The sequence below is a fragment of the Orcinus orca genome, chromosome 1 (assembly GCF_937001465.1).
Source record: "Orcinus orca chromosome 1, mOrcOrc1.1, whole genome shotgun sequence".
In the NCBI taxonomy this organism is placed as follows: domain Eukaryota; kingdom Metazoa; phylum Chordata; class Mammalia; order Artiodactyla; family Delphinidae; genus Orcinus; species Orcinus orca.
Genome location: NC_064559.1, coordinates 63189418 through 63215445, shown reverse-complemented (window position 1 = coordinate 63215445; position 26028 = coordinate 63189418). Strand labels below are relative to the sequence as shown.

Below are 26028 nucleotides of genomic sequence, written 5' to 3'. Positions count from 1 at the left end.
GCTGTCTGGTTTGGTATCCAGAGTCATCTCTGTCCAAAGAAATGGAGCCCTGGTCACAAGAAATGACTACCCTTTAGTCTCACCACGCTGCTCTCCCAACATCTATCAGAGGACCCTCCCCATTCCATATATCTGGTATTTTTTTTTCCAACCCCTTCTGTGCTGACATGGGGTTAAAGTACAATTTAATGTATTCACCTAGATCTTTGGCTTTAGATTATCTTCAGGAAGCATTTTGAAGAGCGGCCCCAGGCTGGAAGGCATGGAGAGAGAGCCCAAATCAAACTTTTTCTTTAGGACTCTCTGTCTACGAAGAATGAACCTCTCCCGACTCTGCTGCTCATGTCAGTGTCCAGAAAATCAGGCAGGAGGGAAAGAGTTAAGTGGGGCCTGCTTTCGGGTCTGGGTCCTGAGCCTGCATTCCTTCCTCCCAGAGATCTGCCAGGCTGTGGGACCAGAAGCTAAATTTAGAAGCTGGCTAGGGTTTCCTGTGAACAGCTGTCCTGCCCCTCAGAGAAGGAACACGGGAGAGGGGAGGTCGGTCCCTCTCACTGGCCGGAGCTTCTGGCCATTTCGTCTGGGTCCCTCAGCCTCTGGGTGGCTGCCCCTTGGTGTGGAGATACAGGCAGATCAGCGGTGAGTGGGCTTCTCCCTTCATTTTGTCCTGTGAGCCCAGGACTTACAAACAAAGGGGCGGCAGCTCTGCCCTGAGTGTCAGGGCCCAGCCATGCCTGGGACCAGGTCCTGGGGGATCTCGTATTCCTTAATAGGCTGTGGGACGGCACCTGAGCCAAAGGTAGTGGCTCCTGTGGCCTTGGTTAGAGACGCTGAAGAAGGCATCTTCCCGGTAAAGACAAAAGATGTGTGTGTGTGTGTGTGTGTGTGTGTGTGTGTGTGTGTGTATGAGAGAGAGAGGGAGAGAGAGAGGCAAATTTCTGGTTTGCCTCACTGCTTTCTTGCTGGCGTCTGTGGAAGGAGCCAAGTTGTCACTTCTTAAATCTTGCGACTCCAAGGTGGGCTGTTTACACGGCCGGGGTGTGCATCTTGGTGTCCTGGTAACAGTAGCTGGATCAAGTCTGACTGGGTTTTCCTCATGGGTGATCTCCCCACCAGGCTATTATCATGTGGTGACTTTCCCATTCCTAGTTCCACTGAGGTGACATCACTGACACACCCTTTCCCCCAACAAAACCTCCAGAATCAGGTTTTCTAACTGCCCTTTTCATGCCAAACCTACAGGGGCTGACAGGCTGTCATGGCAACAAGTGGGGACCCGGAAGAGGAGCAGGTAGTCCCAAGTGAAGAGGACGAAGCCAATATGAGAGCCGTGCAGGCTCGGTACCTCCGGAGCCCCTCCCCCAGCCAGTAAGTGTGCACTTGCTGAGTTCTGCACCCCTCCAACCATGGCGGGAGTGGGCTAGGGAGCATGATGACAAGTGGGCCCCAGGGAGCCTGCAGCCACCACCTTAAATTCACTCATTCAGCAAACATTGTTGAGTACTTTTTATGTGTCATACTTTCTGGAGGAAGCAAACATGCACACAAACACACTGCAACATGGCATGGTAAGTGCTAGGATTAGCATGCCTAGGGTCTAGTGGTGGGGTGGGGGTGAGTGGGGGCAGGCAGGGAAAGGAGCACCTGGGCTTGGAATTGTCATAGGAGGCTTCCTGGAGGAGGTGATGCTGGACTTGAACCTCAAAGGATGAGTAGGAGTCTGGCAGTTCTCCCTGGACGATAGTGCTTGAGTTCCTAGAACTGAGGTTGGAAATGGGGATGGTAGACCACAGATCATAGTTGCTTTATTTTTTCTGTTTTTTGTTTGTTTGTTTGTTTGTGGCATGTGGGTCCTTAGTTCCCCAACCAGGGATCGAACCCATGCACGGAGTCTTAACCACTGGACCAGCAGGGAAGGGTAGACCATAGATCATAGATAAGAGAACGCATCAGGACAGGAAGAGGACCCTAAGACATCAGATCGTAGTACTAAGATAATTTTGTATCTGTGATCAAGCTGTGTCTTTCAAACTGGGATTTGTGCATGCCTGGGGGTAAGTGGCAGTGTGCCCAGGGGTAGATGACCACATGCATCTTCCTGGAGGGTCCTTTTTATTCTGTGACAAGTAATTTTAAAGTTTCTTTTACATAAAATCATTGAGGATATATGATGACGTAGAATGAAAAATTTGTGTAAAATTTTAAGAAAAATCGTAAGGCGTCAAAGAAATGCTTAATTGCCTGCGAAAGCAGTCGTGTATGTGCCTATGCTTTTTCTTCTGCCATAAATAATAGTAGGGGATCTGACTTCCAATCAGCTCTGTCACTAAATTTATGTGAAGAACCACTTTAATTCTGAGTCTATGCCTCCTTACCTAGAAAAAGGGAAGCAAAGACTCAGAATATCTCAACGTAAGGTTACATCAGAGTAGCTCTGTTTCTGCTTGACTTTCCTTTGCCTCATGTCTCCTGGGGTCTTGCTGGCTCCTGTTTCTCAGGACTCAAACAGGCTTCCCCTTTGGAGTGAAGTGGGAGCAAAGGCTGCTCATCACCCAGGGGCCAAGGCACTTTGTCCAAATGGAGCTTGGGGACTTTTACTTTAAAATTGAGCCTTATGTTCTACTTAGAAAAACTGTTAGGATTGAGAGATTTAAACCTTCTTTTTTTTTTTTTCTTTTCCTTTTGGTAGGCGGGCCTCTCACTGTTGTGGCCTCTCCCGTTGCGGAGCACAGGCTCCGGACGCGCAGGCTCAGCGGCCACGGCTCACGGGCCCAGCCGCTCCGCGGCATGGGGGATCTTCCCGGACCGGGGCACGAACCCGCGTCCCCTGCATCAGCAGGCGGACTCTTAACCACTGCGCCACCAGGGAAGCCCCGGATTGAGAAATTTGAAATGTAGCCCTTCCCTCTCTACACTCCCAGACAAGGCAGAGGTAGTGTGCGGTCAGTCAGGGTAGGCAATGGCTTCGTGTAGTAGTTAGGGTAACGCCAGCTGTAATAGCAAAGGGACATTTCTTTCTCACTCAAATACATTTCAGAACAGGTACCCGAGCAGTGATTCAGGAACTGAGGCTCCTTCTATCTTATAGATCCTCCATTTTAAGGCCCGACTTCTAAAGTCACTGTGTTCGTCAGCACCAAGACAAAATGGGGAAGTGCACGAAAAATCTCTCGGGAGGATTTTATGGGCCAGGCCTGAAAACGGCCATTTTGCTTCCGCTCGTATTCCATTGGCTGGACCTCAGCAAGGCCATGCTTTCTTGTGAGGGAGGACGGGAAATGAGGTCCCTGAGCCCAGGGAAAAGAAGTGGGTTTGTTAACACACAGCAGTCGCAGCCCCAGTAACCCCTTTAGGCAGTTAATATTCGTGTTTCCTTTAATCCCACTCATAGAGCACGCTTATTGCCTCCCCAGGGAGACAGCCCCAAATCCCATTTACCAACTTCTGCAAAGTTCAAAGGCTAGGTTCTCTGGAGGGTATGCCTCCTCCCTCACAGGGCTGAATGCAGCTCCTCTTGGTCTGACCAGGATGACTGCAAAGAAACAAACAAAAACAAAACTCCCATAGGATCAAAGGAGGAGTGGGAGATACAGCAGCCATCGGCCCATATAATTAATGAGGCTGTTGAGTGTCTTTGCCCCGGAAGTGGGGAGACCTCCTAGCTGTGACTTTGATGTGGCCCTTGGGGTGGAATTCCTTTGTCTGCTCTTCTCTGGGGCTTCCAGCTTCATCCCCTGAGGCTTTTTCCTTGTCTGTTATTCTCCACAGCCACATCTGAAGCGAGGTTGGAGAGGGTGTCTTCCTTGAAGGCTGTATAGCTTTTACAGACTTGTCCTGCTTATGGAAACTTGGGGGTCCAAGGGCTGTTTTAAGGTTTATACCACCCAAAGGCCTTTTTTTTTTTAAAGGCTTTTTAAGTCTCATGGTTTCTTGGAAAATGTGATCTCTTCAAAAACTTAATTGGTTTCTGATCTACAGAGACCAGACAACTCCATGTGCCAGAAACCACACCCATAGTTCTTTCCCATAGATATCATCTTCAATCCTAATTTATTTCTTGTCTACATGTTTCACTCTCAGTTTAATGACAGCTATCTTGAGAGATTATCTGAAACTTTACATTTGAGAGGGAAGTTCAGGATGCATTTGTAATTTCTAGTATAATTGTTAAAAGTTATTTAGAATGTACAGCCAACCAGCTAATGAGGGGAGGATGCAATAATACAATATATAATCAATCCAAAAGAAGTCAAGAGAGGAGAGAAAAAAATAATATAGAAAAAGAATAACAAATAATAAGAAAATAGAAGGTTGGAAGATTTAAACCCCAATATATAAGTAATTACATTAAGCATAAACAGACTTAATATTGCAATTAAAAGAAAAAAATTGTCAATTTTTTTTACAAGCCTACACACTTTTTACAAGAGATACACCTTAAAAATAAAGATGTACAAAGGTGAACAAAGGATAGAAAACTTATACTACACTGTTCTGGTTACTATTACTCATAACTTCAAAACTTAGTGGCATAAAACAACCATTGTATTATGTTCACAGTCTGGAACCTGGACAAGGCACAGTACTGTGGCTTGTTTGCTTCAAGATGTCTGGGGCCTCAGCTGGAAAGACTTGGAGACTGGGGGTGACTCAGCAGCTGGGGACTGGTGTCATAGAGGTATCCTCATATATCTGGCACTTCGCGTCAGGACCTCAGCTAGGCAATTGGCCTGAACACCTAACATGGTCCTTCCATATGATCTCTCCTTGTGGGCCAGTGTGGGCTTTCTCAGAGCCTGGGAGCTAAATTCCAAGAAAACAGGACAGAAGTGCATTGATTTTCATGATCCAGCCTCAGAAGTCACATGAAGGACCACAAAGGTTCAAAAGGAGGCAACATAGTCTCCACCATTCCACTGAAGGAGTATCAAGGTCACAGAGTAAAGAGAGCACATGGGATGGGATCCATTGTGGCCAACTTTGGAAAGTATCAGCCGCCATAATCTCAAACGCTAAAGGAAAGCAAGCCAGTGAAGTGATTTATTGATATAAGACAAAGAAAACTTTAGGGTAAGCACTACTGGGGACAAAGAAGGATGTTTCCTAATAACTTAAGGTTCAATTCACCATATAATAGATATATTCATTTTAAATTTCTATGATCTGATAAAGTAGCCTCAAAATACGTAAAGCAAAAAATTGACAGAACTGAAGAAAAAATTAGAATTCACAATCTTAGTCAAATGTACATTTATTTATTTTTTTGCGGTACGCGGGCCTCTCACTGTTGTGGCCTCTCCCATTGCGGAGCACAGGCTCCGGACGTGCAGGCTCAGCGGCCATGGCTCACGGGCCCAGCCGCTCCGCAGCATGTGGGATCTTCCCAGACCGGGCCACGAACCCACGTTCCCTGCATCGGCAGGCGGACTCTCAACCACTGCGCCCCCAGGGAAGCCCAAATGTACGTTTTTAAAAACATAACCTCAGCAACTGATAAAATGAGGCAAAAAAAAAAAAATCATCAAGAATATAAGATATGTAAACAAAACAATAAACAAAATTAACCTAATTGGCATTTATAGAACATGTACCCAGCAACTGCAGGATATAGATTCTTATCACGTGTACTTGGAATTTTTACCAAAAAGATCATGCGCTGGGCCATACCTATATCAACAAATTTTTAATGCTTGAAATCATACAAAAAGTGTTTTCTGACCTTTGCAGAATTAAGCTAGAAATCACTAAAAACAAAAATATACAGTAGAAATTCCAAGAGTTTGCATCCAAGAGAGAAGGACGGAAGTGCATTGATTTTCATGACCTAGCTTTAGAAGTCACATGAAGGACCACAAAAGTCCAAACGGAGGCAGCATAGGCCGCTCCACCACTCTATTGGAGAAGTATCAAGGTGACACTCTAAAGAGAGAAAGTTGGATGGGATATATTGATATATATGGATAGCAGAAATTCAAATTAAATACTATTGAATTTGATACTATACTATTATTTGATACTAATGCTACTTACCACAGTTCAATACTACTCCATACGCGTCAGACTGCCTAAAATGTAAAGACCAACGAGAGCAACCATTAACGAGGATGTGAGACAATCAGGACTCTCCTGTTCATTGATGGTAAGAGTGTAAATTAGTATAACCATTTGGAAAACTATTTCATAGTCTCTAAACACATCCTTGTCCTATGACCCAGCAGGCTCACTCCTGACACATACCTAACAGAAGTAAGTACATATGTGCACCAGAAGAGAAGTACTAATACTAGAATGTTTTAGCAGCTAACAGTCATTAAGAATATAGAATGTTTAGAGAGAGTGAACGGGAGGCGGAGCCGGGGGAGCTGCTCTTGTAGCCGCCCCTGCTCTTTGGCATCAGAGCTTACCATGATAGCTGTGACTAAAATCCTCAGGAAGCCCTGGGGTCATGGCCCAGAAGCACCCCGGAGAAGGAGGGTTGTGTGGAGCCCACCACGGTGGTGGTGTCTCCCTCAGGACTTTAGGACCCTCTGTGGACCCTGAAATACTTGCATTCTCAGGACTCAGGGACTCGGCTGGGCCTGCCCCTAATGGTACCCGCTGCCTCACAGCGCACTCTAGTCCTAAGTACACACAGCTCCCAAATCCAGCCCACTGGTCAGATCCAAGCCGTGGCCCTCCAAGGGGTCCAGGACCCCCTAGGGATGGAGAGGACCCTGATCAGAGTGCGGCATCTTCAGAAGAGTCAGGAGTGGACCAGGAACTCTCAAGAGAGAATGAGGCTGGGTACCAGGAGGATGGGAACCCTTCTTTTCTTTCCATTCCACCTGCTTGTAACTGCCAGGGAACCCCTGGAACCCCTGAAGGGCCTTACTCTGAGGGGGGCGATAGCTCTTCTAGCAACTTTTGCCAGCGTTGTACCTCTCCAGCTTTGGGGGAAGACGAAGAGTTGGAAGAGGAACCTCTTAAGTTTCCCAGTGATTTTTCACGTGTGCCCAGTGGAAAGAAACCTGCAGCCCGGAGACAACGGCACCGCGTTCCAGCCATGGAGGATACTCGGGAGGGTGGACACAGCGATCCCAGATCCCCTGGTCGACATCAGCTGGGTTGGAAATGGAGTCGGACAGATAAGCGCAGAGGACTGGAATTGTGGGGGGCAGAGGAACTGCGTCAGCTTGGACAGGCAGGCTTCTGGTGGCCGATCGAACTGCTGGTATTAGTGGGGAGTACGTGGGAACTTGTGGCCATCTCATCTATGCATGCAGGCAGCTGAAAGGCAGTGATCTGGACCTATTTTGGGTCTGGGTGGGAGTCTGGGCAGGGCGGCTGGGAGGTGGGGCCCAGGTGATGTTCCAGTTTCTGAGCCAAGGGTTTTCCTATGGGGCAGCGCTATTCACCCATTTTCTTAGGCTACTGGGTGCTTTGGCCCTTCTGTTGGGCTGTCTACAGTTGGGCTGGCGGTTTCTGGTAGGACCGAGTGACCAGTTAGGCTGGAGGGGTAAAGCCTCTTCTCTTGGCTGGCTTCTCCCAGCTGGCAGTGGAGCCTGATTCTACTGAGAGATAGCAGGCCGTGACAGCAGCTGGTAAGAATAGTTCAGTGGGGTTGGCTGGAGTTGCCTTCGGTCAAGCAGAGGACCAATAGGCAGGAGAATACACCTGTAGCTAGTGGTCGCTACTTCCAGCCTGAAGAGGAAGTGGCTCGACTGTGGACCATGGCTGGGCTTCCTGAGGATGAGCTAAACCCTTTTCATGTGTTGGGGGTTGAAGCCACAGCATCAGATGTTGAACTGAAGAAGGCCTATAGGCAGCCGGCAGTGATGGTTCATCCTGACAAAAATAATCATCCCCGGGCTGAGGAGGCCGTCAAGGTTTTGCGGGCAGCTTGGGACATTGTCAGCAACCCTGAAAGACGGAAGGAATATGAGATGAGGCGAATGGCAGAGAATGAGCTGAGCCGGTCAGTGAATGAGTTTCTGTCCAAGCTTCAGGATGACCTCAAAGAAGCAATGAATACTATGATGTGCAGCCGTTGCCAGGGAGAGCATAGGAGTTTGAAATGGACCAGGAACCTGAGAGTGCCAGATACCGTGCTGAGTGTAACAGGCTGCATCCTGCTGAGGAAGGAGGCTTTGGGGCATGTTGGGCCTCGAGATCACCTACTTTGCGCTGATGGATGGAAATGTGTATGACATCACAGAGTGGGCTGGATGCCAGCGTGTGGGAATCTCCCCAGATACCCGCAGAGTCCCCTATCACATCTCATTTGGTTCACGGATGCCAGGCACCAGTGGGAGGCAGGGAGCTACCCCAGATGCCCCTCCTGCTGACCTTCAGGATTTCTTGAGCTGGATCTTTCAAGTACCCCCAGGCCAGATGTCCAAAGGGAACTTCTTTGCAGCTCCTCAGCCGGGCTCTGGGGCCACTGCAGCCTCCAAGCCCAACAGCACGGTACCCAAGGGAGAAGCCAAACCGAAATGGCAGGAGAAAGTGACGAGGCCCTTCCAGCGCTGACACCCCTTCTGTTTCCTCAAATCAATGTCAGGGAGTCGAAAGGGCTGTGTACAGCACAGGATGGAGTTTGATTTATTTTTAAATATTTAAAAAAGGGAAAATTTTAAGCTCAGATTGTTCACTCAGTACTTACAGGAAGCTCTGGAACCTCTCTCTCTCTTCTACCAGCACCCGGGAACTGAATCTTGTCTTCTGACAATACCAGAGAAATAGGGGGTGGCTAGAACAAAGAACCTAGGGCCAGGATCTGTGCCGGAGGACCTCTCCCACAGTAGTGTGGAAACTGGGCATTTCCCTGGGGTCTGTATGCCTTTGTCTTGTCTTTTGCTTCTACAGCAGATGACACTTTGCCCCCTCTTAAAAAAAAAAAAAGAATATAGAATGTTTAAACAACATGATAAACTGTCCAATTAACAGTAGACTAGATAAAGTCTGGTATATGATTTGAATATTGCCCTAGGGAATAGGCATTTTATTAAGTGCCGATCACTTCAATGTGATCGAGCTGCTCAGATTATTGGTTGGGGAGGGCACTCAGTGAGTGAGAGCCGGCTGTGGAGGTGGAAGGCGGGTCACTGCAGGACGACCAATTCTGCTGGTGTCAGAGTTGCATGTAAAGTGAGCCTGCCAAAGAAGGAAAGCGTTTATTAATAGAGACTTTCTAAGAGCATTCAGTCCTTAGCCCTTCCAGCTGCCAGTCCCCTTCCTAGACAAAAACACGCTCAACCTGAAAGCCCCACTTACATGCTGAGCTCCCTAAAAGCATGGTCCCACATACAGATCAAATTTTCTCTGGGTTCCCAGTGACTCTTCCTGAATCCTATCGGTTTTGATGTCCTTCTCGGTTTGTGTACAGTATACTCCTTAGCAACTCGTTTTTAGAAGCTGATCCCAAATTGGCTAGTCCTTTTCAGAAATTTTTAAGGAAGGCAAACACACAGTAACACTTCATGGACTATCCCTTCCTGCAATGATCATCATAAAATCTGAGGTATAAACAGTTGCATTGACTTTTGAGTCATCATCCAATCAATCCCACTGCATTACACAGAACCAGGCTTAAGCCAGCCCAGATGATTGAGTCTACAGTATCTTTAAAAATGAAAAGATAACCCACAGGCTGGGAGAAAAAAAATCGCAAATCACATATCTGATAAAGAATTCGTATCCAAAATATACATTTAAAAAAAAAATCTCGGGCTTTCCCTGGTGGCGCAGTGGTTGAGAGTCCGCCTGCCGATGCAGGGGACGTGGGTTCATGCCCCAGTCCGGGAGGATCCCACATGCCGTGGAGCGGCTGGGCCCGTGAGCCATGGCCGCTGAGCCTGCACGTCCGGAGCCTGTGCTCCGCAACGGGAGAGGCCACAACAGTGAGAGGCCTGCGTACTGCAAAAAAAAAAAAAAAAAAAATGGACAAAAGATTTGAACAGATACTTCACCAAAGAAGATACATGGAAGGCAAATAAACACATGAAAAGATGCTCAAAAGTCTTTGTCATTAGGGAAATGCAAATGAAAACCACCTTGAGGTACTATTACATACATACTTATTAGAATATGTGAAATTAAAAAGACTGACCATATTCAAACATTAGTGAGAATGCGGAGTACTTGGAACAATCCCACTGCTGGTGGGAATGTAAAATCGTACAACCATTTTATAAACTGTTAGTTTCTTTAATAGTTAAACATACAGCTCCCTAAACACACACCTATGTCTATATGATTCAGTCATTCTACTCCTGGGTATTTACCCAAGAGAAATTAAAGCCTATGTCCATATAAAGACTTGTACATGAATGTTCATAGCAGTTTTATTTGTAGTAGCCTGAAACAACCCAAATGTCCATCAACAAGTGAATGGATAAATATACTGTGGTGTATTTACTCACTGGAATATTATTCAGCCGTAAAAAGGAATGAATTATTGATTCATACAACAACATGGATGAATCTCAAAATAATTACACTCAATGAAAGCAGTCAGACAAAAAAGAGTACATATGATTCAATTTACAGAAAATTCTAGAAAATGCAAATGAATCTCTGTAGTGACAGAAAGCAGATCAGCGGCTGTACTAAGGAGTACAAGGCAGGGAGTGGGTAGAGGGAGGTCTCACAAAGGGACATGAGGCAACTCTGGGGGGATGATGGCTATCACAATCTTGATGGTGGTGATGGTTTCACAGGTGGATACTTAGGTCAAACCTTACCAATCTGCATATTTTAAATATGTGCTGCATGTAAAACAATTATACCTCAAATAAAGCTGTGGGGTTTTTTAAAGGTATGAAAAGAGAAATAAAACTCTCTTCTAGGAGGCAGTATGGTGATGTGACGTGGGAAGAATGTAAATGGTGTAATTGAGGGCAAAATCAAGGTCAGCTCTGCTCTCCCACTTACTAGCCATGACAGCTTACATAAGTTAGTCATAATATTGGAATACCAGTTTTACCCAGTAGTAGAAATAAAACAATATAAGATAACATATATTATTTATAATATATATTACATAAAAATATAACATACATTATTATAATATAACATATATATAGGCATAGTAGGTATTTAATAAATGGTGACTCTCTCCCCTTTTCCTTCCAGAGAAAGATATTTGACAACGATTTTTTTCGGTAATTCATCAAGAAATTTTTATTTCACCAGAGTCCCACACACTGTAGTTCAAACATCATGTTTCTCTAATTCTGCCACAAGCAAATACTGTATTCTGAGCAATTGATCATTACCCAAGCCTGAACAGTCCTCCCTGTACTTAGTAAGTGCCTGAAATTCCATCCTTCTTGTTTTATCTCTTTAGCTAAAGGCTTGAGCCTTTTTAAAATTGAATTATGCACTGAGTCAGCAAATATCCCACCAGCAGACTCTCAGTTCTAGCTTCTTAGGGCTACGGTAGCAAAGTAGCACAAATTGAGTGGCTTAAAAACAATAGAAATATATTCTCTCTCAGTTTTGGAGGCCAGAAGTCTGAGATCCAGGTGTTGGCAGGGACGCCCTCCCTCCAAAGGCTCCAGGGAAGACTCTGTCCTTCTGTCTCAGCTTCTATTGGCTCTGGGAGTTTCCTGGCTTGTGATGGCGTAACACCAACCTCTGCCTCTGTCTTCATGTGGCCATCTCCTCTCTGTTTCCTCTTGTGTCTTTTTTTTCTTTTTAACATCTTTATTGGAGTATAATTGCTTTACAATGGTGTGTTAACTTCTGCTTTATAACAAAGTGAACCAGCCATACACATACATACGTTCCCATATCTCCTCCCTCTTGTGTCTCCCTCCCTCTTGTGTCTTCCTGAAGTCACATTTGGCACTGGATTTATGGTCTATCCACGATTATCTCTTCTCAATGTCCTTGACTTAATTACATCTGGAAATATCCTTATTCCAAATAAGCTTGCATTCACAGGTTCTGGGAGACATATCTTTGACAGGGCCACCATTCAATCACTATAACTTTAGACCCAGCCCTGGAGCAATATAACTGTATTCTTTTCCGTGGAACTAGGATAGGGCCTTGCAAAAGTCCACCCAGTGCTACAAACAGCCACTGCCAATCAACCAGAGTTAGTCAGGGGATGAAGTGTGTTTGCTGTCCTGGCAGGGAGTCTTAACATTTCCAGCATCATCTGTAAATCTCATCCTAGGGTGAATTAAGGACCTGAGAAAGGGGTGTAGACAGTGGATAGCGGTGTCAAGTCTTCATTTTTGCCTGACTTAGGCACTGACCTCAAACACCTTAAATTCAAACCTAGCTGCTGTGAGTCACTCTCTCTGGAGGAACACCCGCAGCTAGAGATTCATCCATCTCCCAAGGAGGCAAATTTCCCGAGGTAATTCATGAGTTAACATTAAAGTGCAAAACCCCCTATCCAGTGGGGCAACTTAACCTCCATCAGACCTCCCCAGTAACCCAGATGAGCACAGCTTAAAGTGTCAGTGTGCTTGTGATGCAAACCAGCCTCCAGACAGGCCTCCCTCCCTTATAGGAAGCCTCTGCCCCACAAGCCCTCCCATGCAGCTGGTCTGAAACCTACCTCTGCCTCTTCTCTTCCTCCTCAGCTACGATCAGTTTTCTCTTCCTCTCCAAATAAAGGATCAAACTTCTTTATCTTCTCTTTTTCTGGTGTGAAGAATGTTTTTCTGTTTTCCTTTCATTTTTTCCAAGTCAAAAATCCATTTCTTGCTCTGGCTTCAGATCTGAACTTTTCAAGCCTCTGCAGTGTTTTAGAACGCCTTGGTGATCTGAGGAGGCCACCTCTCTTGATAGCATTTTCCCTTCCACCTTCAGCAAAGATCCTTAGCTGTGCTCTGCTTGCCTTCCTTCTCACGAGGTCTGCGTGCCTGATGGTGGCAGTGGGGCAGGAGATGGGGGCATGTAGTGTCAGGTCTGTGTGTCCTCACTGTATGTCCTTGGAAAATGGCTCCTCCCACACACCCTTTCTCTTTTATATTTCTTTTTCCGTGAAAATTTTTCTGCCTTAGCTCTTTCATGGAGCCTGCTGGAAGCAGCTTGCTAAAAATCGATTTGCTTAACTGACTTCTCTCCTTCCTTGGAGCCTGAACTTTGCCTGTGTGGTCACTTTTACTGAAGCTCAGAAACCTGTTCCTTTTTTGCAAAAGCCAAATCAAGAAAGACACCCCCTCCTGGGCCTCTACCTCCATTTCATTTCCAAGGGACTCATTGAAAGGAAGTGATTGGCTGTCAGGGCGGCTGGGTTGAAGGACCCCAATTCCATTCCATTCTGGGTCTTGACCACCTGGCAACTGGTTTAAAGAACTGGCTTTCAAACTTTGCCAACTGTAGTTCACAGTGGGACATACCATTTACTCAGAGCATACGCGCATAGGTATGTGTAAATTTTTAAAAGGTTTCACAAAATTATACCTATCTTTACAATGATGGTGCTATTCTCTATTCTATTTTCTTTTTTTTTTTTTTTTTGCCAGATGCTAGGCGCGACCCATTGATTTTATGATACGCTAATGGGTCACAGTCTGCAATTTTGAAAAACACAGGTTTAAAGAAAGCTGCCCCCGTCTCTGCTCTTGGTTAGGAAGTCCATCAAACTCTGCTTTATTGTTTCTCTTCAATTCACCCTCAAGGCTTTTTAGCTGCTGCTTCATGATCCTATGATGAGGTATATATTGATCCTAGAGCCTTTCTTTCCCTGCCGGTCTTTTTGAACAGCCAGTCCTTTCTGCTTTCCAATCACGGTGTGTCATCACACGCCATCTCAGGCATGCGGGTGGAAGCACAGACACAGTCATAAATCAAAACCTCTAGGGCCACTGTCTCACTGACCTTGCAAATATAAACAGGCCCACTTGTCCAGATCTTACCCTCCTGCCTCCTCTCTTTCTCTGCAATTCTGTTTCTCGGTGGAAAACAAGAGCAGCTTCTCAATGCCGCTGGGACATTGCTGACCACTCGGGTCCTTTCAGATCCTATCCCCACACCTTCTATATTAGACTCAGTAAACCATGTCCCTGGCAAAACAGTCTTAGGACTATCAGGTTTACATCTCCTCCTCTCATAACAGGTTAACTCATAAAAGCGCTCAGAATTTACATCCTACCTTCAACACTGGAGGATGCTGAGCTGAGTTTACTGTTGCTCGCATTTTTGCATCAGCAGCCAAAACAGATGCAGTGTGGGATTGCGGAGGGCATATGATCTTAACCCACCCTCTTTTCTCAATCTTAAAACCTCCAACTTCTCGGGCTTCCCCGGTGGCACAGTGGTTGGGAGTCTGCCTGCCGATGCAGGGAACGCGGGTTCGTGCCCCGGTCCGGGAAGATCCCACATGCCGCGGAGCGGCTGGGCCCGTGAGCCATGGCCGCTGAGCCTGCGCGTCCGGAGCCTGTGCTCCGCAACGGGAGAGGCCACAACAATGAGAGGCCCGCGTACCGCAAAAAAAAAAAAAAAAAAAAAGAATGAAAACCTCCAACTTCTCAAAAGTGTACTGGGTGGTCTTCAAATGTGATTTCTCAGATCCACTGACCCATGAGCTGGGGTTCAGTCTTTACCACCAACAGGGAGGAAGGATGTTTCCCCACCATTTTTATTTTCAGATTTTAATTTCATATTCTCCCCTATCAAACTTACAGCCTCAGAGTTTAGGTATATTCAGGACAGGTTATCAGTTCCCGGTATTTGTCATGTGAAACCAAATCCACACAATCTGAAGTCAACGCCGTTTGGGGAAAATGGCAGGATCAAAGGCTCGCAGAAAGACAGAACCAGGTGGGGACCCCAGGGGACACCATCTGCTGACTTCTGGCTCGGGTCTTTCTGTACACCTGACAGGTGAGGACTTCTGTATCTCTGTTCAGTCTGTGCCTGTAACTTCCTCCAGGGGAGAGCCCTGGAGGCCTGCAGAGGAACAAAGAAAACTGACCTCTGCGAGAAGTGAGGGGCCATGCCAGGAGGAAGCCCTTATCATCCCCATAGTTATATGAGAGTTCTTGGTTAATTACCCTTTCAGGGTTTTGTTTTGATTCCCCCTGCCAAACCTCATTTTTAAATGACCCTTAAGAAACAAAATAATTATTTTTATTAATGATAGTATAAATAATATTAATTATTAATAAATCAAAGAATAAAACTCCCTTAATAAATATTGTTGAAATGGAAGTGTGGCTCACATTTATATAAAATTTCAGGCTCTGACTCTAGTGTTATGAAATGTTGATATTTTAAAGCCGAGACTGCCCTGAATCCTGGGCCCAGAATATCCCCAGGGTCTGACACTATCCCGACACTATTGTCGGGACTTACATTCATATTGGTATTATTTTGTTGTTACCTCCCAATTGCAACAAATTGAGGTCTGTCACTGATTATTTACTAGGTTCTGTATTACTATCAGGGAGAAGAGTGCCTTAGCATTTGCTCAGAATTCACTTAGAATAGTGTTGCTGCTGTCATCTACTGCTGCGTAACAAGTTACCCCAAAACGTAATGACTTAAGACTATAATTTTATTTTGCTCCCCTTTTTATAGGTAGGAATTTGGACAGGACGGGGCAGCTTGTCTGTGTTTCACGTAGTGTCAGCTGGAGGGGCCCAAGGGGTGAAGGATGACTCTCTGAGAGGCTCACTCGCATGGCTGACTGTTGGCTGGGAGCTTGGCAGGGAGTGTTGACCAACAGCCTTTCCAGCTTGGTGGCCTTGGGGTGGTTGGTGTCGTCTGACTTCTAATATGGCAGCTTAGGGCTTCTGAAGAGAGCACTGAGAGCCAGAAGCAGGGAGCTGCCCTTAAGGCTCAGGTTCAGACACTGGCTGTGTCACTCCCATCATATTCTGTTGTGTGAGAGCAGTCACAGAGACCACTCAGATTCAGGGGAAATGGACATAGACTACTATTCGAGGAGTGTCAAACATGTGGGGCTACCATAAGAAAAAATTCCTAATTGCCAATATAGGCCTCCGAGATTGTATACATCTTTGCCTCAGAAGGGCAGAGAGTGAGCATGGACAGAACATAGCCAGGACCCTGGATTTGCTCCTGGGTTTGCTACTGGCAGCCCGGTAAGATGATGAGCCAGTAGCAAATACTTGATAAATACCATTGTGTTGTAATTAGTGTACCTGCCACATTCCCTTAAATGTGGTACTGTACTGAGGACAAATTCAGTCAGTGAATCAGAAAATATCTATTAAGCAGACATTAAGCTAGGTTCTGGGAACCCAACAGCTCACAAAATACCCTAAAAGTCCTAAGACTATTTTGCCACAGATGTGGTTTAATGAGTCTAATAAAGAAGGTGTGGTCTCTGCCTCATAGAGGGTATAGTCTTGCATAGGAAACAGAATTTATCAAATTATTTCATAAACAAATGTAAAGTTACATCGAATAGAAGTGCCATAAAGGAAAGGTGTATGGGGCTTCCCTGGTGGCGCAGTGGTTGGGAGTCCACCTGCCGATGCAGGGAACGCGGGTTCGTGCCCCGGTCCGGGAAGATCCCACATGCCACGGAGCGGCTGGGCCCGTGAGCCATGGACGCTGAGCCTGCGCGTCCGGAGCCTGTGCTGCGCAACGGGAGAGGCCACAGCAGTGAGAGGCCCGCGTACCACAAAAAAAAAAAAAAAAGGAAAGGTGTATGGTGCAATGAGAGGTGGAGATCAGGGAAGACTTCCCTAAAGAAATGATGATTGAACTAAGTAAGATCTGAATGATCGGTGAGGCAGAGGAGGACTGACCATCCAGGCAGCGGAAATGGACTTCTGCAAAGTGCCTGGGCAAAAGGAAACTTGGTGGGGATGGGAAGCCGAAGAAGACCAGTATACTGGAAAGGAGTGAGCCCGAGGGAAGCCAGTGCAAGCTGAGGCTGGAGAGTAGAAAGGGGCCAGAGACTGCAGGGCCTTGGAGACCATCAAGTTTGATCCCCAAGGTGATATGTGGACACATTGCCTGGCACCTAGAATTCTGTCCATTCATCCAGCCATCTATCTGTTCATCCATATACCCATCTGTCCACTCACATTTCACTCAGTCATCAAAACCTGCCTGGTTACTCACCTTCCATATGCTGGAGGTACAGGGATAAATAAGACTACCTAAGCTGTACCTTTATAGAACTTGTGTACACCCCAACCAGGTGTTCTATTCTTTATTACCTTTACCAAGCAACCAGACCTCTAAAAAGCTCTCTAGTTTTAGTATCCAAGTATATTATCTCACAAACCTCACCCTTAATTCACCCTCACTCCCCGGTCATGCTTTTGAAAATGCATCTTCTGGTCACAAGGAGTACTTGGGCTAGATCGGGAATGATCTGACACAACTGCTCTTGGAAATCCCTCAGGAACTACCAATGATGATACAACATTGTGCTGACCTGCATGGGCAGGTCTAGCCACGTCCTGGTTAGAGTCATAGGCTACTCCTTTTTTCTGTCAAAGACATTTCTTTTTTCATAGCCTTGCTGCCTCTGATCACATCATTTTCCCAAGGGGGAAATCTGATGTGGATGTGGATGCCTACTACAAGGGAATTATTCTGCTAATCAATTCAACTAAACTTATCGAATTCCAAGTTAGCTCCATTCAGTTCAGCTGGACTCAACTCAACTCAACCCAATCCATCCATCCACCCATCTATGCTTCCAACAAGTATTCTTTAAGTACTTTTCTGTCAAAGTCTATGTTGGGCCTGGGGATCCAGCTGGGGTTTCTTCCACCAACCAACTCACCTCCCCTTTCCAATCGAAATGGTATCAGTGTATTGTGTGGAGAGAAGACTGGACTCAGACAGCACTGCTCTATTTTTGCAACTTAGCCCTGCCACTTAATTACTGCCTCGGGCAATTTTGTTAACCTCTCTGAGCCACAGTTTCCTCACCTTAAAGCAGGAATAATAATACCTACTTTATGGGAGTTTTGTCAGGATTAAATTTATAAAAGGCACTCAAAAATGGTATCCAGGGATTTCCCTGGAGGTCCAGTGGTTAAGACTTTGCCTTCCAATGCAGGGGATGTGGGTTCGATCTGTAGTCGGGGCGCTAAGACCCCACATGCCTTGTGGCCAAAAAACCAGAACATAAAACAGAAGTAATATTGTAACAAATTCAATAAAGACTTTAAAAATGGTCCACATAAAAAAAAATCTTTTAAAAAAATGGTATCCTGGACTTCCCTGGTGGCACAGTGGTTAAGCATCCACCTGTCAATGCTGGGGACATGGATTTGAGCCCTGGTCCGGGAAGATCCCACATGCCGCAGAGCAGCTAAGCCCGTGAGCCACAACTACTGAAGCCCGTGCGCCTAGAGCCCGTGCTCTGCAACAAGAGAAGCCACCGCAATGAGAAGCCCGCGCACCACAACGAAGAGCAGCCTCTGCTCGCCGCAACTGGAGAAAGCCCGTGCGCGGCAACGAAGATCCAATGCAGCCAAAAATAAATAAAATAAATAAATTTATAAGAAAAAAAATGGTATCCATACCCAACACAGTGGAAGAACACAGACCAAGGAACATCACTGGGAAATTTCTAAACACTGCAAACCAAAGAAGATCCTACAGGTTTCCACAGAGATAAAATAGGTCAATTACAAGGGTCAGGAAACACATTGACTTACGACTTTTAAAAGCAAAACGATAATGGACAAGTTTCTAGTTCTGGGTAAGATGGCAAACACACCCTCCACCTTGACTCTCGCATGGATTGCCCTTATAAAATCTGGACAGAAGGCTACAGCAGCTGTTTGAGGACTCTGAAAAGTAAATAGTTTCAGGCAGATTGAGGAAGAAAACCAGCATCCAAACTACTACCAAATCAGCAGTGTGTGTGTCATGTTTTCCTCTGGAATACACAATCTTGACTCAAGGCAATGGGACAATGATGGCAGCAATAGCGTGAGCTGCCTAAGAAATGAAATATTATTCAGCAATAAGAAGGAACAAATTATTATTGTATAATTTTATATTGTATTATTATAAAATATAAAATTATTATTTAATTTATTAAATAATAATCTATTTATAAAATTATTATAAATTTATAAAATTATGATTATATTTATAATTTTATATTTTATTATAAAATATAAGATTATTATTTAATTTATTAAATAATAATCTATTAATAAAATTATTATAAATTTATAAAATTATGATTATATTTATAATTTTATATTCTATTATTTTATAATTATGAAATATTATTCAGCAATAAGAACATGCAATAGAAGAGGTGACTCTTAGATGCATTTTGCTAAGTGAAATAAGCCAGATCCAAAAGACTACTGTATTATTTCATTTATTTAACCTTCTGGAAAAGGCCATACTATAGGGAATGAAAACAGATCAGTGATTGCTAGGGGATGAGGTGCAGGGAAGTTTTGACTATAAAACAAATGGGGCATGATGGAATTGTTTGGAAAAAAAGAAGTATCCATTAAGTCCTCTCGCCTTTTTTTAATCCTCTCTGGACATAAAGGAAAGATTAAGCAAAAAAGACCCAAAGCTCACCACAACACCTGGAAAAGAGGAGAACCCACTGGGGAGGAGGGCACCCACCACTGTAGTATGGTCCTAACCCTTGGTTTTGCCCTTGATTCACCATGATCCCCAAAGATCCCTTTGGATACCTCTGCTGAATTCTTTCCGGGAAATTGACATTTACCTAAATTACTCTATTGTATCCCTGGGCTTAGGCTGATCCTGGATTTCTTGTGTTCAAAATCAGGACTGTGCAGTTGAGTGCATCTTTATGTTTCCCTCGGTGCTGTGTCAGCCCTTCATCATCATCAGCCCATGCCCTTTAAGCAGGGAGAAGATATGGGACATGGAAGGAATGGTGGCAGCCTACCCAGTCAACCAATCCAGCAGGACCCTGCTGGAAGCCCAGTTAGGGACATCCTACAGTATTGATAACAGAGGAGCAGGGACAAGAAAAGAAAAGGTAGCAGCACTACATCCAAGGGTAGGAACACACAAAGAAAGTGAAGCCACATCAGCATGAGTTCTCCCCAATGTCTTCCCTCCACAACCCAGGCTACCAGGTCATTAAACATCAAGGTTACAACTCTGGTCTAAAAATAACTAGGCGACTAAGCCATAGCATACCCAGTGCTCTGCATTCTTAGGTTCCCTAAACTTAGGAAGGCATTCCCTTTATCTCATTGTTTTCCACTCGTGGCTATAATCGGACCTAGGTTTCTTATCTGAAAAGATTGCCTCCCATTCAGATGCTGCCCAGAGTCATCTCACGTGAATATCCTCCTCTTTTAGGTACTCAATGGTCTCAGATGCAGAAACAGAAAGCATTTTCATGGAGCCCATTCACCTCTCCTCGGCTGTTGCAGCTAAACAGATCATCAATGAAGGTGATGCCATCGGATGGGTGGGAGGAGGGAGAGTCCGAGGGTCATCTGGAGACTCTCGGAGGGGGGCCATTGGAAGGTGTCAATGTGCTTCTCACACGCTTCCCATCACATTAAGAGGAGCGGATCCAAAGAAGGCAGTTCCTCCAAGCCCTCCTCATCAACATTCATGGGACAGAGGTGGAAATTATTATGCCTCAGTGTGCACAGTTCTCTAGGCAACAGACTGGGAGGCAGCTCCAATCTGCCCCTGGGGCCCCTCATTCGGTTTTTCAGTTAACCTCAGGGGCCCTGCGATGGCTTATGCCAGAGATGCAGACCTGAGAGCCTAAGAAATGGCATCCAGAGAGTTCTGTTCAAAGGGATGTCTAGATTTAAATCTGCATTTCCACTAGTGCTTAAAGATGGTTTTTAAACTGAAATATGAATGGGGAGGAGGTAAGGAAAGGTGGGGTGGCAAAAGATGTTAATATTTACACAAAAATATTTAGAGCAGAAAACGTACTACATTTCATTCAAGGATACTCATTCCAATTGGATGGATTTTTTTTTTTCCTAATCAATTTTGGGCAAATAATCTTTCACAGTTTCGTTCCTCTCCTTTCTCCTCCTCCCTTTGCACTTGGTGTCTCTCTCACTCCGGATGGGTGGGGTGAGATAAGGCAGTCCTGTTAATTACACAGGGCCCACCTGGCCTTTGGGCTTAATCTGACATCCACAGCTGGTGGCCGCGATCACTTCCCTAGTGATGAGAAACAAACATGCTACTCCTCCATGTAGCCCCAGGTATTGCTTTGTCCCTAGGCCCTTTGTGTCCCCACCAGGGTCCCTGAGGACATCTGGATCTCCTGAGCAGTGAGATATTTTACAGATGTTGCTTGTTGATCTGGGAACCCTAGGAGGCCCCATCTCCTCAAGTAACTACTTTTTTCTGTTTTCTTTTATCACCCTACCTGGGGTCACTGTTACCTTGCTCCAAGTCAGGCCAAGGTGTCTTGATCCCAGTCTAGTTCTTTCTAAATTGCTCCCAGCGCCACCCTAACTCTGGAAGTTCTTTTTCCCTCCTGTGTGGTTGGGAATTTCCCTAACCTTCCATCTTGCAACACCCTTGCGTTGTGCTTCACTCTCTGGACAACTCTCCAGGCTTTGGCTCTTGATAAGTAAAAGTCCAGGTTTAGGGGTTGTGAGAAGACCATGTCCTCTCTCTGAAAGCTTCACTTTCAGGTCTATGGGATGCTAGGGACTTTCAGCATTTATACTGTGACCTGAAGCTGAGCAATGCCCTTTTTTTTTACCCTAAGCCTTTCTAGGCATTAAGCCTAAGTTTCATTAGTCCGAGTGGCTGAAGGATGGTGGGGGAAGAAAATAAGAATAAATTACAGAAAAAAGGAAAATGTACCAAGTGATACTTCAAAACATTGCCCTACTCAGTAGTGATTAGAGGGGTAAAAATGGATGTCGAAGAACCCTCCAATTTCAGGAAAGTCTGCATACGCCACACATCTGACAGAGTGCAAAGGAGAAATGTCTGGGCTTTACTCTCTTCTGAAGAAGCCTCAGCGAATAGAAATAAATGGGAGGAATTGATGCGGCTGAAGCGTGGAGCAGAGACCTAGGGAAAGTAGGAGCTCCCAGTGGGGATAAGGGGCTGGGACAATTGTTTTTAAATTGGAAGGGGAAGAAATCAAAACAATAACCTGCTATATAAATAGCCGAGGAAGACATTGCTGTATATTTTAATGAGGCAGTGGGGAGTTTTTTTTTTTTTTTTCCATGTAGTAGAGGAAAGATATCTAAGTAGGGGAGGGAAAGTGAGAGGTTTTTACATTTGCCATGTAAGACCCCAGGAGAGCCAAGAGTGGTGGAGAAAATAGGAACGCTTCATCTATTTTTAAGCAAAATAGAGCACTGGGATTGCAGAGGTTTTCTTCTTCCTGCTTTTGAAACGGATATCAAAGAACATTTAGAGCTGAGACCTGTGCAGGGATGTGGGTGCACATCAGGTGGTTTAGATGAGGGTGGATAGGAGAGGGAAGCTTTAGGGAAATGAAGTTGCCAGCCCTGGGCAGAACCCAGGACTCCTGGATCCGCAGACTTGAGCAGCACGGCTTACAGACACCTGCTCATTCTGTGAAGGGCGGGGCCACGTCTATTGCCAAACGTGGCTGCACTCTTCACCCACGAGGGAAGGAGGTGATGCCAGCAAGAGGGTATGGCCAGCACAGAGGACACTCCTTTCCTACGTACCTTCTTTTCCCCTCTCTCTACTCAGTATTTTTGGGCTACAAAGTGAAAGGAAAGGTTTTGCTCTCTTGTATACCTTCTTAGAGAAAGGAAAGATCTTACCTTCCTCCGAATTTGATAATTTGGGAGCAAATACATTAGGAGGAGAAGATAAAGTTTCACTCGAGAGGCAGGTGAATAGAATTTGAATTCATTCGAAATTTGAGCTTTTCTGGGCTGTTGTCAGAAAGGCCCCGAGAGATGTTTTGTGACTGGCATCAGAGCTCCTAGGAAACTTTTGCCACCTGTCAGAGAGCTGGGAGGATGAGGACCACAGGCGCCCACACTTTAGTGGGGGAAACAGACAATAAATTAAATAAGTAAATTAAAGGTGTATTAGAAGGTGACCTAGCATAAGTGACTGCTGAAAGTTTCACTTTTCCCAGAATTATTTGCCTTCCATGTGTAAAGGAGTCAAACTAATAGAATGAATTATGTTACTAAAGAATGCCATGTATTCATTTGGTAAATGCTTCGAAGCATCTAATTTGTGTGGGTCACTGTGGGATTTACAAGTATAAATTGGGCATACACCAGCTACTTAAGGACCTCGGTCTAAGAAATTATCAGCCAGCTTTAGAGAAATATGGGAGGAAATGAGGGAAACTGATGTCCCTTCTCCCACCCCAGTACACCTACGCTGCTGACCCTGACCACAAGTGTCCAGGCCAATGCAGGCTCCTCCTGGGTCCCCATTAAGTCCTTCCTGGCAGATCAGATCCTGCTGGATCTGAAATGAATTCAGCCCATACGCAGAGTCCTGGCAGCAAATGGGCCAAGAGCGGGTTCTCCCAGAGCAGGGAAGGCCCTGGTGTTCCTCCTCTTTGATGAGAATGCTTCCTTGTCGTCCTAGAACTCAAGCCGCGGGGGGTCAAAGCTGAGACAAAGTGTCCAGGCATGCTGGAGTCTGCCGAGCAGCTGCTTGTGGAGGACCTGTACAACCGTGTCAGGGAAAAGATGGATGACACCAGCCTGTACAACACTCCCTGCATCCTGGACCTACAGCGGGCCTTGGCCCAAGACCGCCAAGAGGCTCCCTGGAATGAGGTGGATGAGGTCTGGCCCAACGTCTTTATAGCCGAGAAGTGAGTCTGATGTCTGGGGGGGACCATGATCCTTTGTCCTACCACTCTGGGTAGTGCCTGAGATGAAGGTCCCCCAACTTTGACCAAAGGCTCAATAGCTCCCTCCAGCAAATTGATGCTGCCTGACTACTTTCCCAGCCCTGAACTTGGAGAATGGCCCCACCCACCCACCTGCACACGGAGATCCCCGGGCAAAAATGCTGGCATGATTGCTTATCCTCCAACCTTCTGCCAGGGCTCACTATCATAGCCTGGCTCCTCCAGGTGCCTTTTCTGGGCCTCCCTTCCTGCCCAGAGCCTTGCCAACACACGCCTCCCTATCACCATCATCCCATGACATCCATAACAACCACATAATGGGACATTTGGAGCCATTGACAATATTGATTTTATATATATTTACCAACTTATGAAAGTGTCCACAATATATTGAGAGGATAAAGAGGTTATAAAACAAATACATATAATATGATGCTAACTGAGTAATATATATAGTATGTGTGTATGTCTGTGTGTGTATGTGCTTTTTACATAGACAACAAATTGGAAACAAATGTGATAAAAAGTTTATAGTACTTCTCTCTAGGAGGTGGTTCTGTAAGTGATTTCCATTTTCTTCTTTAGTTTTCTTTTGAATTGTACAGATTTCCTACAGTAAACATGTGTTATTTTTATAATAAGAAAAAAATGTTATTCTTCAAAAGTTTATCAGTGGTTTCCAGAACAAAACCCAAAACAGCTCACTCACATCCTGGTGCTTTTGTTGTGGTCTTGCCAGTGCATAATTGGTAGCAATAGGCTGGTTTGTGAAATTCGTTTTGCTGATCTATCGGCTACTTAATAAGATCTTTTCCCAGTGTAATTACCCACATACCTAGATGCAAGGGAGGGAATCTGGGGTCCCCAGGGAAGGCAGTAGGGAAAATAGCTTTGGACATTGGGTCTTGTACTCCACTGTGGTGTAATTGGTTGCCCGGGACCTGATTCCCAGAGCTGAGCACCAAGTCCTGAGTGATCCCTAATTAGCTCTGTAGATGCAGAAACATTCACATTGTGATCAACAGGGACCCTGGGCATCTCCAGATATCACCAGCTAAAGGCTTCTGCTCCTTATTGGGCAACTGTCGTCAGGGCCTCTTTAAACTAAGCTCTATTTATTCCACTGCAGTAAAAAGAGCTCTGGGGGCTTCCCTGGTGGCGCAGTGGTTGAGAGTCCGCCTGCCGATGTAGGGGACGCGGGTTCGTGCCCCGGTCCGGGAAGATCCCACATGGCACAGAGCGGCTGGGCCCGTGAGCCATGGCCACTGAGCCTGCGCGTCCGGAGCCTGTGCTCCGCAATGGGAGAGGCCACAACAGTGAGAGGCCCGCGTACCGCAAAAAAAAAAAAAAAAAAAAAAAAAAGCTCTGAACTAGAAACCCTGAACCCCAGTTCTTATTCAGAGTCTTTTTCTTTGAACAAGTCATAAAAGCTATCTGATTCATTTTTACAATCTTCAAATGGGAAGGGGATATATGGATACATATAGCTGATTCACTTCACTGTACAGCAGAAACTAACACAACATTGTTAAGCGACTATACCCCAATTTATAAAAATGGGGGGGAATAATAATACCTATAAAACAAAAAGAATAGTTGTGCTGTCTACCTCTTAAGTTTATTATTAGGATAAAATAAACTAATGCATATGAAAGCACTTTGAAAAATATAGCATGCCATATCAGTGTGAAGCACACATTTTATTATTATTTTTGCCTGCCACTTCTGTGTCTTGATAACTGTGCATCCCAAAGGCATGGAATTTTAGCCTAGAGGTCTCTGGGCCAATCAAAGCTTTCCTTACACATCAGTCTTGTTCTCTTCTTTCTCCTGTCCTCCCTTGCCCAGCTCCCTGTCCCTTCTCTCTCTCGCCACAGCTAAGTCACCGGTCCCTTTTTAAAATAATATTTCCAGTGAGCCCCAGACACATGGGTGAGCAGAGAAGGAGGTATTCACCCAGCTGTGGCCCTCCTGACCTGGCTGAAGCAGGCTTCCAATCTCAGTGGTAAGGCACCTTTCTAGTTCTGACTCTGGCAAAAAATGCCTCTGCCTCTTTCCGTTCAGGAGCGTGGCTGTGAACAAGGGGAGGCTGAAGAGGCTGGGAATTACCCACATCCTGAATGCTGCTCATGGCACCGGCGTCTACACTGGGCCTGAATTCTACACTGGCCTGGAGATCCAGTACCTGGGTGTGGAGGTCGATGACTTCCCTGAGGTGAACATCTCCCAGCATTTCCGGAAGGCAGCCGAGTTCCTGGATGAAGCCCTGCTGACCTATAGAG

The 26028-nt window shown here is 45.5% G+C and overlaps 1 protein-coding gene and 1 pseudogene across 1 annotated transcript in view; both read left to right on the top strand.

Moving 5' to 3' along the window:
- The first annotated feature begins 509 nt into the window (after nt 1-509).
- STYXL2 (serine/threonine/tyrosine interacting like 2) overlaps nt 510-26028 on the top strand; it is a 34453-nt gene continuing 8934 nt past the window's right edge. The window contains exons 1-5 of the mRNA XM_004269710.3: nt 510-636; nt 1240-1365; nt 20248-20342; nt 23476-23707; nt 25811-26028. Of these exons, the coding sequence (XP_004269758.1) occupies nt 1256-1365; nt 20248-20342; nt 23476-23707; nt 25811-26028 (655 nt within the window). The 5' untranslated portion in view covers nt 510-636; nt 1240-1255. The remainder of the gene's footprint in view (nt 637-1239; nt 1366-20247; nt 20343-23475; nt 23708-25810) is intronic.
- Nucleotides 6404-8520, top strand: LOC101280305 (dnaJ homolog subfamily C member 14-like; annotated as a pseudogene).